Here is a 17,103-nt window from a genome sequence, read left to right as displayed (position 1 = left end):
AGGTTCATTATTAAAGACAATGCGAGCGTGGTGCTGCAGGATTTTCTACAACCTGGCAACCCGCTGATCTTATTACTGTCATAACTGCAGCATCATCTGTAGTAAATGATTTATAAACCGCTGGTGAGGCCATAAGTTAACACCTTCTGCACTTTGTTTTTGTGTTTGTATATTATTACATACCACCAGTATTTTTTATACTCTATATTTATTTTAATAATATTTATTGCCTATTCTGTCCACCACTTTTTTCCTTCTTTTTTGTTACTGCAGTAACAAGCACATTTCCCCTCGGTGGGATCAACAAAGTCAATTTCATCTCATCCCCTCACATCTCATCTGTTTTCCAAACGTGGGGATTGAGTTCAGGGCCGCAACCAACGATTCTTTTCATAATCGATTAATCGGTCGATCATCTTCTCGATTAATCTGTCGATTAGTCGTCTGGTGCTTAAAATGTCATAAAATCGTGAAAGATGTCGATTGTGTTTCTCAAATCACAAGGGGGGACACACACACAGAAGCTGAAATCAGAGAGTTTTGACTCTTTTTGTTCTCCCACGAAAATCCCCTTGAACCGATTAATCACTATCAAAATAGTTGGCGATTCATTTACGAATCGACTTACTGGTCGATCAACTGCTGCCAGTTGAGTTGGACCTGGACATGTTGTGGAAACCACTTTTCGGGAAACACTGGATCTGGACATGAATTTCAAACATCAGTATGTCATCTTCGGATCTCGCGTGTCATTGGTCGTCTGTCCCCCGCGGTCCCTCGCGAGGCGAAGCTCCTCCTCGGGGACGAACCGGAGGACGCGTCCGCGCCCGCGCGCGCCGCCGCCCGCCGGGACGCACGCGCTCAGCTGCGGGCTTTTCACCCTCGCACATTTGAATTCTTGCGACTATGCGCGTCGCGCCCCTGCGCTCCGTGCGGTGTGACGGGGGCGTTCGTCCGAAACACAGCAACGCTTGCCGCCGGTGAGTGAGTGTGTGGCGGACAGAGGGAGACACGATGCCCGCTGCTGCTGCTGCTGCTGCTGCTGCTGCCGCCGGCGGCGGCGGCGGCGCCTCGCTGAGCCCCAGCGCCTTCATCCCGGTGTGCACGGCCGCCTGCCTCCTGGTCGCCTCGACCTCCCTCTTCTTCGTCTTCACGTGAGTGCGACCTCGAGTCAATGAGTGTGTGTGTGTGTGTGTGTGTGTGTGTGTGAGAGAGAGAGAGAGAGAGAGAGAGAAAACACCACAGGAAAGTTGGGGACATTGCGGTGTGAGGTCGCTGCGCGGTGGAGGCTCCACAGCCGGTCCGTCATCCGTGCGTCTCATCCAGTCCTCATCCATCACGCTCCATCGCCGACCATCACACACCTTTCACTCAAACGGGCTACATTTGTATTGGTTGCATGTTCAATTTTGAGTATGTGCATTGTGTTTTGCATTGCCTCATACATTCAGAAACAGCCCTAGGGTTTTATTCCCACTACATCAATTTGAAGAAGTTGGGATTAAAAACTGTGAGCACCCTTTCTTCCTCCTCCGCCTCCTCCTCACCTGCTGTCAGACCCAGCAGGGGTCTGACCTGGTTGGCTGTGGGCCCCTGCTCTGCCCCAGTGCACTCAGAGGACCTCCGAGTATAAGCACGGTCCTGGGGATAAGCAGAATGTATCAGCGCATCACGTTGACCTACATGAATGTAGCTGGGGGAAATCATGTGCACACTCTGAAAGAAGCTTTCGCATCGGTTTCGAGAAATTCAGGTTCCAGTGCAACATCTGCTGGAAGTGTCTCCTTTTTTTTTTCTTTCAGTATCAGGAACAAGTCTTTTTTTACTCCAATTATGCCAACACTGGCACATGGGGGGGGGATGATATCCTATAATACCCTAGAATCCCGTTTAAAGGATGACTATAGGCTCGTCTGATTGATTTATATACCGTTTTTCCAAGCCTTTCTTTAAGAACCATAGACAGAGGGGAAAAAACACAAACAGCCCCAGGGTCAGATATTATAGGACCCTAGATTCTATATGGAAAAACCCTCAGACATCCACTATCGAATCACTGACTCCCACCTCATCAGCTCTATTCCAGTCTGCTGACCCTTGACCTCCATAGCCATATCTGTCCTAGTTTTTCCCTTGTTCTCTGTGCACCGTTTCCACTGGAATCTGACACCAGATTGGAAGTATGGGATTAGGATCCTCTGGCTGCTGCCATGTGATCCCCCCCCCATCTGCATGGGGAAAAGTGGAGGCTTTGAATTGACTATTAGTAGATATTTAATGCAACCTCCTCGGAGTGACTTTCACAATTAAAACACACATTGATGTGGAACTTTGAGATGGTGGTTTCAGGTTATAAATGATGATTATTACCATATAACTTGAGCAAGTGTAAGTGTATCAACATATTTAACGAGTGCTACTGAGTTTCTCTACGGCGAGTCTGTCTGGTTGGTTGGTTGGTTAATATCGGAGCTTTTTTCTTCTTCTTCTTCTCTCTTCTTGTCTATTTGCTGCAGTCGTGAAAGTGTTGGCACCAGAAAAGCTTGGGGGATTCTGATGAACTCCTCCTACACACTTTAAAAGGGATCGAAATTGACATTAAAATGAAAAAAGTTAAAAACCTCACTGTCAAACTAACCTAGCAGTTTAATATTTCGCTCTAACGTTTGCAGGTTGACTTGGTCGCATGTCTCTTAAACACCCTGCTTTTGTTCGCCCACTCATAGGAGACCCCTATCAGATTGAAACAGGAAGTTAGAAACCCAGAAGCCAACTGTCCGTGTCTTGTTGACTGCCTGTGAATAACCCCGGTTTTCCGATATGAGCTGTAACTTTGTTTGATATCCCGTGCGTCTGCCAAGCCAGCAGCTGCAGCTGTGGTGACTTCCTCCCTCCTCTTTTTAAGAGCCGAGATGGACAGGTGCCGTGCCACACTCGGCCATGTTCGGCCCTCGCCTCCGTAGCGCTGAGTCAAAAGGGCATCGCTTGTCATCTGCCATAACATCAACCCCCTCCTCGCCTTTACCCTGGTTTACTGTGAATCATCGGGGACGCACAGTATAGTTTGTGAAAGCCAGCAAATTAGGCCCCGGCCTCCTCAAAGTATTGTCCTGTGAATAGTCTCGTGCACACTGCTCTTTCAATATGCATGTCTCCATCCCCCCCTTACTTTTTATATTCACTATATATAACACTTTGATCCTACATTCTAACAAGGCCTCCTCTGCAGATTAAGTAAACCCTGATTCTAAACCCTGCAGCCATGTTCTATATTTTAAGTCTTGGCTCCTTTCATCTGGTAGTGCAGTCATCAGGAGATTTGTGCGCCTGGGCGTCTGCATTAGTAGTGCGAGCACACATGTTTCCATTTCTGTTTCTGCTGCAGGTTTGGGAGAGTCAAAAGAACCACCTTGAGATCCGCGCGGGTCTTCCGCTGCCTGATAAAATTCATCAGTTACCGGTTTCCTGCTTTTGTTCCTCTGGCCGTGAACTCTTGTTTGGGTTGGTGCTCGAGAGTTTTGTGCATTGTTAAACTCACGCGGGTCACTACGCCCACAGAGACCGCGGACATCAGAAGGACAGAAGAGAAATGTCCCCCGCTAATTAAGTTTCGCTGCCCATGCTCGGAACAATCTTGCTTTTCTTCCGAGCCCACTGTGTGTTTAGAATACTGAACCATACTGAAACTAAAAGAAATGCTGCATTTGCTGTGTAGAAAATGGGATTGCTCATACTGAAAATGGCGACATTGCAAACAGTTTAATAGGACGTAAAATCTCAGTTGTTGGCAGGTGAAATATTTACCAGGAGTTTCAGTTTCCGTTGAATCACTGAAATTGTCAAAGTGTGAGCATTGAAAAAGGTTTGAGCTGAGCAAACTATTCAGAACACTGACATAGGTTGAATTTATATTAAAATTGATATTTTAAATGTACACACTGTTTATTTCATTAATTGTATTCACTGATTTAAATCTTAAATTTCTTTGCTTGCATGCATCAAATGAAAATGTCCAGTTTAAGTCCAATTGAACTAAATGCTTTGAAAAAATAGGGTTATACCACGCACCCCTGAAGTGCTGTCATTTTTTATTGGATGGCACACAGTGATAACGTTATTTTTGATATAGAACATAAAAAATAGTAAAAAGTATCAAATGTATATCTATATATATATATCTCCAATGAATTTATGAAACGACTCTTAATAAGTAACATTAAGATAAACATGTCTTGTCTGAAAAGGAGTAGGAAGACGCAACATGCTTATCGCTCGTCCTACTCCACCAATTTATCTAAACATTGAGAATAAGACAGATTCAATTTCGGATGCCACAAAACGCAGATCATGTGAAAAAGGCTGAACCCTCACCGGTGTGAGCACACGTGGAGATTTATTGTCGAGCCTTGTGGGTCTATGCATTCACTAGTTTCTGCTCTAATGTTGTGTCTAGATATCTGACATGACATGACATGGTCACACGACAGTGATGTGCCCCCTTGACAATTTTTTTCACGGAAGAAAGAAGGAGCCCCTGGCCGCCGGCCAGTGTGGTGAACTTGCCGCTTGACCGACTGTGCGGTGTGTGTCTGCTGTCCACTGACCCACTGTGGGGATGTTGGGCGGTGTGCAGATTGGAGAGAGCAGCTTATGGTCTGTGTGATTTAATACAGCTCTGCTCGGCCCCGTTTCATTAGGTGGAGCTTGTCCTGCCGCGCTGCGCCGTAATCAACTGTCTCTCCCTGCGGTCCAGATGAAATGAAGTCATACTGTCTGTCTCTATATCTATCTAGTATCTATCTATCTATCAGAATTAATGATGAAAATCATGTTATTCAGCTCACTGAGCAGAGCACGGTGAGAGGAGTATTTTAAACTAACCACCTCCAGTTACCCAGCTTAATGTAACTGATCTGCCGTGACAGTTTAAGCACATGTCAAACATGACTATATTTAGTGAGAAGAGGGGAGGGGGGCGAGGATTCATGTTATGCTCCTTAATCTTTTTTGTCACACATTCAAGGCTTCTCAAAGGTTCCTTATAATTTCATTATGCCAAAAGTTGATGAAATCTGCAGAGACATTCTCGTCCCATTTCCAATATTTTAACTTAGGGTGTGAATGTTGTGCAGCGTCATCCATAACACGAGGGACTCCTCTGCAGTTATAGACGACCGGTGGTGAATCGATTGGATTTATCTCGTGTTGAACAGTAGCGTGCCTTGTGATGTACTGTACGGCGGACAGCCTCGACTGCACGCTCTTGTGTGTTTAATATGAGGACTCCACAATGCACCGGACTGGCAGAAATGGTCTGTAATCCAGAGTTCATAATCCATGGGATTACTGGGTTTGCAGCTGGCACAGCATCAGCAGGCATTCCTCTTGGGAGAGGGGCGGGTGGGGTTGGCACCCCTCCCCCACAGCCTAAAATCAACCAGGGGGATTGAAGCTGCACTGGGGTGAAGTGCATAACTGAGGTGGACGAGTCTTGATTTCTTTTTCTTTATTTGGGGGTGGGGATCAAACTTTGTGTCTAATAACTTATCTGTGTTTGATGGTTTCTTTATGTGAAAAATCTGTATGGAAAGTGTAACCAGGTCCTGACACACACAACATGGTGTATGATTTTCTTTGTAAATTAATTATCTATCTCTATATATCCTGATAACATACTGAAAACTTTAACGGTTGATTCTTTAAAAAGAAAATTCCCATACAGTATATATGTAGGTTAAGCATGCGACGTGCAATCGAACACTGTTAATATAATCCAGTGAATGTTTTCCCTCTATGTCTACCGCTGTAACCTGATTACGCGGCCCCTCCCTCTAATCTCACACAGTGGAGATATAATCATACTCCCATTCAGTACAATTCAGCACGGCCCCTCACTCACACAAACACATAACACACACACACACACACACACACACACACACACACACACACACACACACAGTCAGTGGAAGAGATAAGTGATAGTTCTCTAAGATTTTCCGGGCACACAGAAAGATTACCGTTTAATATCGGGACTAAAAGATCAATAACTGGTCACCTTTATTGTATGTAGTTGACTGTTTATTATGCGCAAACCTAATTGAAGATGATTATTTTTACTGTCCAACCTAAACCTAAACTTTTCTGTGCCAACGTATTCAGATAAATTGTCCAGGCTGATGACAGATATTGGCAGATCTTATTTTATTGCACATATACATATATATAATCTTATTGTAAAAGTTGGCTGATAATTGACCAAAGAATTGTTGTTCAGAAATGCCAAAAGAGATCGGAGGGTTATTAAGAAACAGTGTAGTTTTCCCACCAGAGAGTTTTCCCACCAAGTTCTTTTGAACATGTAAAATGATTCGGCCATAATGTTGGTCACAGGTCGTTTAAAAATACTAAAACACACATTGCAATTAATGTATGTGTTTTACGGTATGTAAATTAAAATTTTCTGTTGGACAATATATGCAAAAATCTTTAACAGTATTGGCCTTAAACCCCCCCAGCATTACTCAAGATAGAAATCTGATCAATCCAAAGGCTCCTTGGTCGTCATAATGCAACAGTAATGTGACAAGTTAAGATGGGACCACTGGCCTGGGCTTTTTAATGATTAATAACTAATTTGATAAATATTTAGTAATTCATCAAGTTAAAATTGAAAAGATTTGCGACAGACTGCTTTTTTCCCCACACTGTTTTCTGACCAAATGATCAATTGAACTCATATTTAAAGGATCAATCAATACTGAAAATAATCTTCCATTGCCGACCTTCAGGTGTCCGAACCTGTTCTCACTGTGTATAACACGGAAACGTCAGTTGTCTTGCCACTGCTGCAGGGTGCAGAGACATTCTGCCAGGAGAGACCCTGTCATTTAATCCCTTGTTGTGGCCATTCGTTGAACACGCACTAATACACGCTTATCTCCCACTGTAAACAATTACTTTTGGTATTCACCGCTCCCATCAGAATAAATGGGATGAAGATTATCCGTTCAAATCTTTGTTGTAGCGGTGATTTTTGTTAACACTAACCTCAGAGGGATGGATACTTGCGAGGTTCAGGACCCTTGATTTACATCAGGAACACCAATTTTTTTCTCTCTCCTGTTTGTGTATATTCAGATGCCCGTGGCTGGCTGTGGCCGTCTGCCCTGCTGTGCCACCATGCTGTGGCATCCTCTTCCTTTTCGTGCTGGCCAACTTCACCATGGCAACCTTCATGGATGCCGGTGTTCTCCCAATGGGTCAGTAATCAAAGTGACGTTATGCTTACAGTAGGAGAAACGGCTGAGCATAACAAATTACACTTCCGTGCTATTTGAGGAAGTGTAACTCCACATCTTGGCCTGCTGTTTTTACAGCTAACGAGGACGAGGACAAAGACGACGAGTTCCGCGCTCCGCTGTACAAGAACGTGGACATGAGGGGCGTCCAGGTGCGGATGAAGTGGTGCGCGTCGTGTCATTTCTACAGGCCGCCGCGCTGCTCGCACTGCAGCGTCTGCGATCACTGTGTGGAGGTCGGTGGATGGAAAGATTGAAACAAACAATTTTTATTGATATACTGGACGCAGAGGGAGGGTGGTGATGAACATGGGAAATTCAAAATGAGTGGAGAGAGTCAGAAAATTTAAGGCACGGGTGGAAAGATCAGGAGGAAATGTGAATAGGGTTTATGAGCGAATGTAGCAGTGTGTGTGTGTGTGTGTGTGTGTGTGTGTGTGTGCGCGTGTGTGTGTGTGTGCGCGTGCTTGGGGAAAGCCAATAAAGGGGGATTTTTGCAGTGAATGATGGACAGAGTGTGATGGAGGGGGAGAGCGCTCTCATTAATCAGGTTAATCCTTTTCTCAGATCCTTTGTAGTCTCTGCAGAAATGCAATTTGAAAAACAGTCCAGACAATCTCTGTTAAACAAAGTGTGTTTAGAAGCACAGTGGATATCCTGCAAGTTCCCGAGCCAGCAATGAATATGTCCTTGAGATTGACAAATATATTTATTTCTGTCTGTGGTAAATTTTAATTCCCTCCCAGGACTTTGACCATCACTGTCCCTGGGTGAACAACTGCATCGGGAGGCGCAACTACCGCTACTTCTTCCAGTTTCTGTTGTCGCTGACGGTTCACATGATCGGTGTCTTCACCTTTGGCCTCATATACGTCCTGCACCACATGGACGAATTATGGAAGCTGCACTGCACCGTCACGTATCCTTCCTCACACTGTGTGTGTGTGTGTGTGTGTGTTAGTGTGTGTGTGTGTGTGTGTGTGTGTGTGTGTGTGTGTGTGTGTGTGTGTGTGTGTGTGTGTGTGTGTGTGTGTGTGTGTGTGTGTGTGTGCATGCGTGTGTGCGTGTGTGTTGGTGCTTTCATATTTGTAAATGCTTGTCTAATTTGAGAATAATGCAAAGAGGTTTTCCTGATCAGCATCTCCAGTTTGGTAGTGATCAGCATATCAGGGCTGTTTCTCATCCCGGTCCTTGGTCTCACTGGATTCCACCTGTACCTGGTGTCCAGAGGGCGCACCACGAATGAACAAGTCAGTTTTAATTTTCCAAATATTAGATATTTTAATATCATTCAAATAGTAAATCATATAAATAAAGGAAATCTGCATTTATTCAGATGCATTCATCTAATAGAATTAAAAATATATCTCTGAAACATGATGTATTTACGAGGACAAATATTAACAACTTGTATCTCTCAATGATCCCAAAGGTAACTGGGAAGTTTCAAGGTGGAGTAAATCCTTTTACACGAGGCTGTTGTAACAACCTGGAGTATCTGGTTTGCAGTCCCATCTCTCCAAAGTGAGAGACCTTTTTTTTTCTTTCTACACTATCTTCAGCATTTCAGGAAACCATAAAGCTCACTGTCCGACTGTCCCGTTACACCAGGTACACGGCGAGGCCCCGTGAGAAAACAGCCATCCACATTCAGCCTCCGTTCCTGAGACCAGGAATCAACAGGCAGCTGCCGGCGAAAGTCCGGGACAATGGGATACAGAGTCAGGATGTCCAGAATAAAGTAGGCATAATCAGCAAAATGTATTCCTCAAATCTCCTCTAAGGACTGTGAGCTCATTTGTAACAGGATGGATATAATTATGTCTCTCACGATTCTCTGTTGTTTGTGTCCTGCCAGGAAAGCTCTGTTGGAGCCGTCGATCTGTCAGGCGTCAAGCACCAAGCGTCAGGTCCACCACCGCTGCCACCGAAACCAGACCACGGCATGCTGAAAAGCCATCTAGCCGCCATGGATGGTACTGTACAATGACTAATACACACTTGAGATAATCACTGCAGCACTATATTTGCATGGTGGCAAAGATACTCATGACACAGAAGTGCTAAGTATATATGTGTCTTCAGAGTCAATCAAAAGATACGTCTATTGAGATTCAGTGTCTAGTCAGAAAAATTAAATGTGTATCAATCCACTACCGAAATTAGTCCCCGAACACATGCGCTGTTTGTTTACCAAAAACTACTGTACCCTGCTGTTTTAAGAAATTCCATACATCCCCGTTTGTAAGTATAAAGTATATGATATTGGTTATGCAGAAGTCATAAAGGTATTTTCATTTGATGACATGAGAAATCATCTTTTAAAATTCTCCTCTGTGATGTCATTGCTCAATTGTTTGTTTGTGGATTCTTCTATACATTTTCTGTTGCCTATGGTTACTCCAGAGGGGACCTCTTTTGCAGAGATGGGACATCACATCAAAACCATCATCCCTGTGTCCATCCCCACTGTGCCACAGCTACGGCCAGTCCTGGAGGCCATATCCAGAGGGTCATCTCCCATTCCACCGGAGCAGGTGCTTTTCTGTCTGGTAGTAGTAATTTGTCAGATTGTACGAGTGTGATCCTTAATAATCCAACTCTTGTTTTTTTTCAATTCTTCTAGTTGCTGAAGATGTCGGAGCAGCAGGTGAACAACAAAAGTCCTAACCTCCGCTCTGAGTCCAGAGAAAGCCCCGCCAGGGTCAGCCACCTGCCTCCCCTCCAGGCCAGCGCCGCCTCCAGCTCGCTGCAGCTCAACTCTCTGACGCTCAGCTCCCGCTCTCTCACCCTCAAACACAGCAGCCGGCATGGTAGCAAATCCCAACTACCTGCCATGCATGCAGACGGTTTGGGATCCAATCCCCCGCTGGGCATCATCTCCTCCTCCAGCCTGCTGGCTGGCCACAGCAGCAGCAGCAGCAGCAGCCTCACCTATGATAACCTCGTCAACCCCGCAGACCCTCAGTTCCTGACTCAGAGAGTTGCACCTCCAGTCGGCTACCACCCGCACTATATGGCCCTGGGCACAGATGGGACCGTGGTCCAGCGGCCCGCTCCTCACACCTACAGCCCTGTGTTCATGGGCGTCAGCAGACAGTCTCCTCAACCTCGGGACCCCTCACCCTCTTTGCAGGGTCTCAACTCGAGGGATGCCTCGCCCTCCTTCCACGGTTTCATTCAGAGAGAACCCTCTCCGGCGTTTCAAGGGCTGATGCCGAGAGACCTCGCGTCCCAGAGCGTGGCGTCACGAGACATTCCTCCTCCAGGTCTGACCATGCGAGATATGACCTCTCAGACTCTTCGAGACAGCCTCCGCGACCTCGGCCCACAGGGCTTGACGCCTCAGAAGTCTGCCGCCGCCGCCGCGCGCTACGACAGCTTTTCAAAAACCCTCATGGCGTCAATCCATGAGAGACGGGAGATGGAGGAGAGGGACAGGATGCTTCGTCTTCAAGCACGATCTCAGGCGCTCTACGGCCCAGACATGGGGATCTATGACATCCCCAGCAGGCGGAGTCTTCCACCAGACAACATCCGACCTCCGGGCTCCCGTGGACCAACTCCCCCCGCCTACGGCTCCAGGGAGTTTCTGATGAGCACGGGTATTCTCGGTTACGGCATGAGGACCTCGCCCCTCTCCAGCTCCTCCACGTCGTCTCTGACTCGAGGCCCCAAGACCTCCAGCTCTCCTCTGCAGAGCAGCAGCAGCAGCAGCCTGCAGAGCAAAGGCAGGTCATCCTCTCCGGCCTACTGTCCTCCCGACAGACAGACGCAACCTCTCCCCTCCTCGACATCCACCCTGCCCCGTCTATCCTCCTCCTCCACCCCCTCCTACGCCTCATATGCCACTGCAAAACGATCCTCGCTCACATACTCCTCTGAGGGGAAGGACTCAGTCACCCTGGGAGCCCTGAAATGAAAAAAAAGAAGTTAGTTTTTTTTCTGATGGTTTGATTGAATCATCTATGCAGTCTCGGTTTTCACAGCTCCATAATTCTTGGTAAATAAGAGGCCATATGAGACTTTCTCGTGTGGGAGGGTGTGTGAGAAACAGCGAAGAATAAATTTAGACTTGTAAGTTTGACCAAATGTGAAAAATGGTGAATCTCAGGATAGTTGTGCCTCCTCTTTCGAACAGGGGCGAGCTCTATAAACTCAGTCAGATGTGACGAATACGGATTAGCTCAATCTGTTTCTGTGTGTTTTGATATTGCTTTTGTGAAATAATGTAATACCACATTATCTAATTTGTTTCCTGCTTTTAAAAAAAACAACCTTATTTATTAGAACTTTGTAGTTGTTTATATGAATAAACTTATTTTGTAATTTTCACTTCTCTTTTTATGTTGATTTCTTGTGTGAATGGCTGTCACGGAGGCATCGACACAACAACCACTGAAATATAAATGACGTATGAACCGAAACAGTGAGTGAGCCGTCACATATTTAAAGCACCTGCGACACTAAGCTGCAAAAGGCTTTACTGTTATCAGTCTTGCTTCAAAGACATCCCACTTGCACTAGATTTTTTTCTCCCCCCAAATCACAAGATCCTCTTAGCTCATAACTCAACAGATGTTTCACGACAATGGAGATGAAATGTGTTTTACCATTCATTCAGTTCCTTTCTAAAAAAGCCACAAGGCATAAGTTATATTTGTACTGCAGTGATGACACTAAAAATGTCTTGAATTATGTTGAGACTACTAAGCTGTGTGGTGAAATGATTTTATGACTCTCTGCAAAGACAGTTGAATTGTGTTGAATTTGTATATGGCGCCCTCTAGTGAAGAGTTTCAGAAGGTGGTTTGATGTGAGTGGGGCAGGAAACAGGTCGTCGTCCATGTCAAGTAATGGAAAAGACCTGAAGAGGCTCTATAGAGTGTCTTTATTTACACTACAGGCATTTCACATTAAAATGATAAGAAAAATAAAGAGTAAAACATTTCACAGGATTTTTTCTGAATGTTTCAGAGAGATCAGATCAGAAATCAGACATACCTTGCATTTGATGTTTTTCCGACCCCCAGGGGCGTTTCAAGGGACTTTGGGGGCCCCAGGCAAAGGGGACCCGGGGGGCCCCTATACGTGGAACTGGGGGCCCTCTTATAGGTTTCCGTCCATAGTGTCTTTGCTGTCTCCTGTACATATTATACAATTTAAGGGAAGTACCGGAAATTTGCATTCTCACGTACAACCCCTTTCGGAAAGAAATTCAGGAAAATGTCTGGATTAAGTTGTAGTTTGTCTCAGGTCCTTTTTTTGGTCCTATCCAAAAAACAGATCAAGAATTCTAGATTCTGTTGAAATAATTTTTTTTTTAAAAGAATTTAACAGTTTGGGTAAACAGAACCTGTGGATCCACTCGCAACGTTAGACAGAATCCAAAGTCTTACAAAGCTTAACCTTTACCTAAAATTCAATTGTGTGTCTTCACTCGTGACAGGAATGTTCTGATCACCTTTAGTTCCAGAAGGAAGGTGGATTCACAAATGAAACCCAACAATAAGAAGAGCACTCGTTGGAGAGTGCAGACCTCCACCGAGCAATCCCCCACCTATGTGCTGTTTCCCATCTGACTTACATATTTACATTAAGTGATATGTATTTTTGATGATATATGACTCAAAATCTTTTGGAATGGTTAAGTTTTTTAAAAAGGTTCTTGAATCCAAACCCGGGTCTGGATTCCTCCATAATTTAATAACCTGTTACCATGGCCGAGACCTATATATCTTTGATGAAATTTTCATGTGAATCCGTCCGTAACGTTTTGTGTTATCCTGCTAACAAACAAACAAAACAAACAAACAAACAAACATAACCTCTTGGCATTAGATGATTTTTATCTTAATAAGAGTCCCAGTCACCTCAAGCTCCTCTGATACTTCTGACCTACATTTGTTGCTGCTCCCTCTTCCTTTAGCAGTGGGTACTATCCCCCCCCCCGGCCCCGTCCCTTTTCTCCGGGCTCATTGATATGCCCTGATCATCAGGGGCATCGCTGAAGTGGCTGATTGTCATTTTCAGCTGCAGTTGCCACTGATGCATTTCATTTCCTCTCCGGGCTTCTCTGTTGGCGTGATTAAGCACTAGCTGCCGTGACACTTGACAAAGAGGAGTTGGATTACCAGCAGCTCTGGCTTGTTTCAACCTCAGATCATATTTTATGATATTAACATTATTTACCAAATCACCGTGAAGGGATGTGTTGTGTAGTGCTTGCACCGGGAGATGCTGTTTCCTGCGCGGGTGATCCGGACTGGCAGCTGTTGCTGCTCCTGTGGCCCGCCGAAGGGGCGCAGCAGTTAGTCGACGCAAATGTCATTTCTTGCTTTGTCGTTTATAATCCGAGGGCAAACTCCCGGGTTCAGTTGATGCAAATTGAACAGTTCCTCTAGACCTAAAAAGACGGGTAGCTCTTGTTTGAATATCTAAATGTGAAAATGAAAGGCGACCTTTCTCGATTTGCTGACCTTCTCTGGCATTTTCCGGTGTTTTCTGTGCAGCAGCGCCATCAGAAGTACAAGCAGCATTCGAGACACTGCTGGCACCAGTTTCCCATCATCATGTTTTTTGGTCAACTCTTCATATGAACTGAGCTGAATTAGCCGCAGCTGCACGTGCACCGATCTGTGCCTCTGTGCGGCCACGGGAGAAGGCCGTGAAGAAATGCCCCGCCGACCGCCAAAAACTGTGCAGGCATTTCATATTGAATAATACAGCAGCGTACACACTGTAATGTAATGTGTGTTTTTTTTCTTTGTGGGTGTTTGCCAACAGATCCTGTGTATCACACTGCACCCCCTGTTCCCCGGGTGTGTAGAGATAATGGGCAGCAATAATTACATTCATCTCTGTCACGTCGTGGAGGCAATTTACTGTCCAGTTACTGTGCTGATGACAAAGAGCTTCATCATCTGTACAGCAGCAGCAAAATAGACTTTTTTTCGGGGGGGCAAATATAGCTGAAGTGTGTGGATGCAGAAATGAGTGCCTGTTTTGCACATTCATATTCATCATACTTTCAGTAGAGCTGGTAATTATATTCTTGATATTTACACAGAGAAAAATGTGCAGGCCGTGTGCGTATGTCTGTGTGTGTGTGTATGACAACAGGGGCGGAGAATAAATCACAGTCTGTTGAGGAGATTGTATGTTTGTGCAGATTTTTTTTACCTGTCATTGACTACCTCAGTTAAAGAACACACGCATGTTCAAGAAACACACGCGTGTTCTTATCAGAGGTGGAAAATGGGAGTTACAGGTCATGTTGCCTCCAGGCAAAAATGAGTCCATTTGCTCTTTGACAAAGCTTCAGATCTTCTCGTTTCTTTATCATATTTTCCCAGCATAAACATTTATTTGTGCATGAAGGCACACGGAGACAAGCAAAACAATCATAAACATTGTTGTTCACCAGGAATGTCAGCGCAGTTATTTTTGAACATCACAAGCAAAGTGTGTGTGTGTGTGGGGGGGGGGGGGGGGGGGGGGGGGGGGGGGCAGCCACACCAAGGTTGCAGAAGGTTGCAGAAGGTTGCATGATGTTATTTAAAAACAAAATAGAAAAAAAAAACATGCCTCTCTCTTTCTCTCCAGCACCATGCAGCTCCAATTCCAATATTTTACATACTTACTTCTTATTTATGGGAACTAGTATTAATGCACTGTGCTCGTCCTTTGTGTCTGCATCCCCAATCAAAATAATCTCTAACATTTAGAAAATCTAATCGTTCAGGTTCTCTGGTATGTGAGATATATGTTCCTGGCATGGTTTAAGTTCTTGGAGACAGTAGGGAAAGTAATGATGAGAAATCATTTTCTTCCTATGGTGATTCATTCATTCATTCTGTGCATTTTTCCATCCACGCTACTAGACAGTTGGATGAGCATCAAATCCATTCAGCAGACCTGTAGTTGAACATACTCGTACGATACGTGAAAGAAGCATGTGAAATGCTTTGATTTGCAATGTAAATGAAGTGGAGCGTCAAACAAAAGACTGAAACCTGAACTATAAGCCAATATGATGAACACAGGATATGACCTCATGTCAACAAACATATTTCATCAGTATGACCATATGACAAAGTCTACATATCCGGACTTTGAAGAAAGGACAAGACCAAACCAAACAAGCACTGATATTATATGGATGATTGTGCAAAATCCAACATAATGATCAATACCAGCTTTTTTTTTAAAGAAGCTTCTTTCAACAATCTGGCAACAGTTAAGGTTTTGATTTAGGTTGGTGAAAGACATTACATTAAAAAAAAGAAAGTCAAATGCAGGACTGTGACAGAACTCCAACTCCTGTCTCCTGCATGAAATGATGCACTACAACTCACACACACTCTCTCTCTCTCACACACACACACACACACACACTCTCTCTCTCTCTCACACACACACACACACACACACACACACTCTCACACACACACACACACACACACACACACTCTCACACACACACACACACACACACACACACGCAACACACTCTCACACACACACACACACACACACCCAACCCCGACTGTTACCAGGTTGACAAAGCTCACAGTGACTGACACAAAGCCAGTGATGTGCTGTATGACAACATGTGATGATGTGATTATTCTGCCCGTTTGCACAATCTGCTGCGAGAAGGAGGAGGAGGAGCGTTGCATGTGCGGAGGCATCAGGTGAGGTGTTACCAGCTCGAAGGAGGAAACAGGCTCATGATGAATGAAATATTAAGTTTGTCCCACGGATCTACACGGTTGACATTTCGTGATATTAAGTGTAATAAACTCAAAGTAATTTCTGTAAATGATGCCCTTAGAAAAATGTCAATAAATCCGGTATAATTCATTTTAAGCATTGAAGGGTCTCATTCGTCATAGGTAGCATTTTTTTTTAGTGCAATCTCAGGTTTCTGTTTCTCGATCATTTAGTGGAACCGTGCAAAGCATAGATATAAACGTAGGTGTTGAAATAATCCTATTCATGTAACTTTTTTGGGGGGATGATTTATGATGATGATGCTTGATCAACAATTTTCTTACATCCATTTTTTCCGGTCTTATCTGGAGAGAAGAAAAACAAGATATATATGTATGGGTTATAGGTAGGAAAAGACAGAGGTCTGATTTTATGATTGTACGTGTCAAAGAATGGTTTCATATCCTCCCTCTTGTCTTTCTCTATACTGTGTATATTTTTAGCAAAGCTGAAGCTGCACTGCTTTGTGGACGAGAGTGCCGGCGGCTCAGTCGGTCAGTCTACTACTTTGCTCCAGGCTGAAATATCTACACAACGATCAAATGGAGCTCCATAAAACTATACAGATATTCATGATCCCCTGGGAATCAATGGCTCTCTGAGGATGAATTATTATTGTTGGGCGATGACTAATAATGGATCCTTGACTGTATCATGTTTCCTTTGTACCTCTACTGTATAGTAAAGATCTGTTATCTAAAAAAAGTCTTCACTAGAATTTTAAAGTTAAAAGTACCTATTGTAGTGAAACTGTTCGTCTGTCAGTGACCCAAAACCATTACGGCACTCGATGCAGGTGTTTCTCATTTGATGGAATTTTGTCGAGTGTGGAGATGGAGCGGCGGTTGAGCAGTGAGCGGCACTAATGATTTCTGGAACAAATGGATCCGTTTTTGCATGTCAGGAAATCTTTCAGCGTGTGAAAACATGCTGTTTCACTCTGATTTCACTATGGAAGGATCAAAGTTTTCTTTTCCCGATCAAAAGAGACTTCTGAAATGTTATAGCTCCGCACTATGAGGGGGGC

The 17,103-nt window shown here is 44.5% G+C and overlaps 1 protein-coding gene across 2 annotated transcripts; it reads left to right on the top strand.

Annotated features, from left to right (window-relative positions):
- Nucleotides 1-792: 792 nt before the first annotated feature.
- Nucleotides 793-11,636, top strand: zdhhc8a (zinc finger DHHC-type palmitoyltransferase 8a). Of its 2 annotated transcripts, none has more exons than XM_035609036.2 (10): nt 793-1,154; nt 7,141-7,262; nt 7,380-7,537; nt 8,048-8,220; nt 8,449-8,551; nt 8,734-8,825; nt 8,913-9,042; nt 9,160-9,277; nt 9,726-9,838; nt 9,928-11,636. In XM_035609036.2, exons 1-10 carry the CDS (start codon nt 1,015-1,017, stop codon nt 11,221-11,223), a joined length of 2,445 nt encoding a protein of 814 aa, XP_035464929.2. In that variant the 5' UTR covers nt 793-1,014; the 3' UTR covers nt 11,224-11,636. The 2 variants fall into 2 exon arrangements, with proteins under 2 accessions (XP_035464929.2, XP_035464928.2); XM_035609035.2 differs by having other exon boundaries at nt 796-1,154; nt 9,708-9,838.
- Nucleotides 11,637-17,103: the final 5,467 nt, after the last annotated feature.

This window comes from Scophthalmus maximus, chromosome 20, assembly GCF_022379125.1.
Source record: "Scophthalmus maximus strain ysfricsl-2021 chromosome 20, ASM2237912v1, whole genome shotgun sequence".
Lineage (NCBI taxonomy): Eukaryota > Metazoa > Chordata > Actinopteri > Pleuronectiformes > Scophthalmidae > Scophthalmus > Scophthalmus maximus.
The sequence above is the reverse complement of the archived record's forward strand: the minus strand, read 5'-3'. Positions and strand labels throughout refer to the sequence as shown.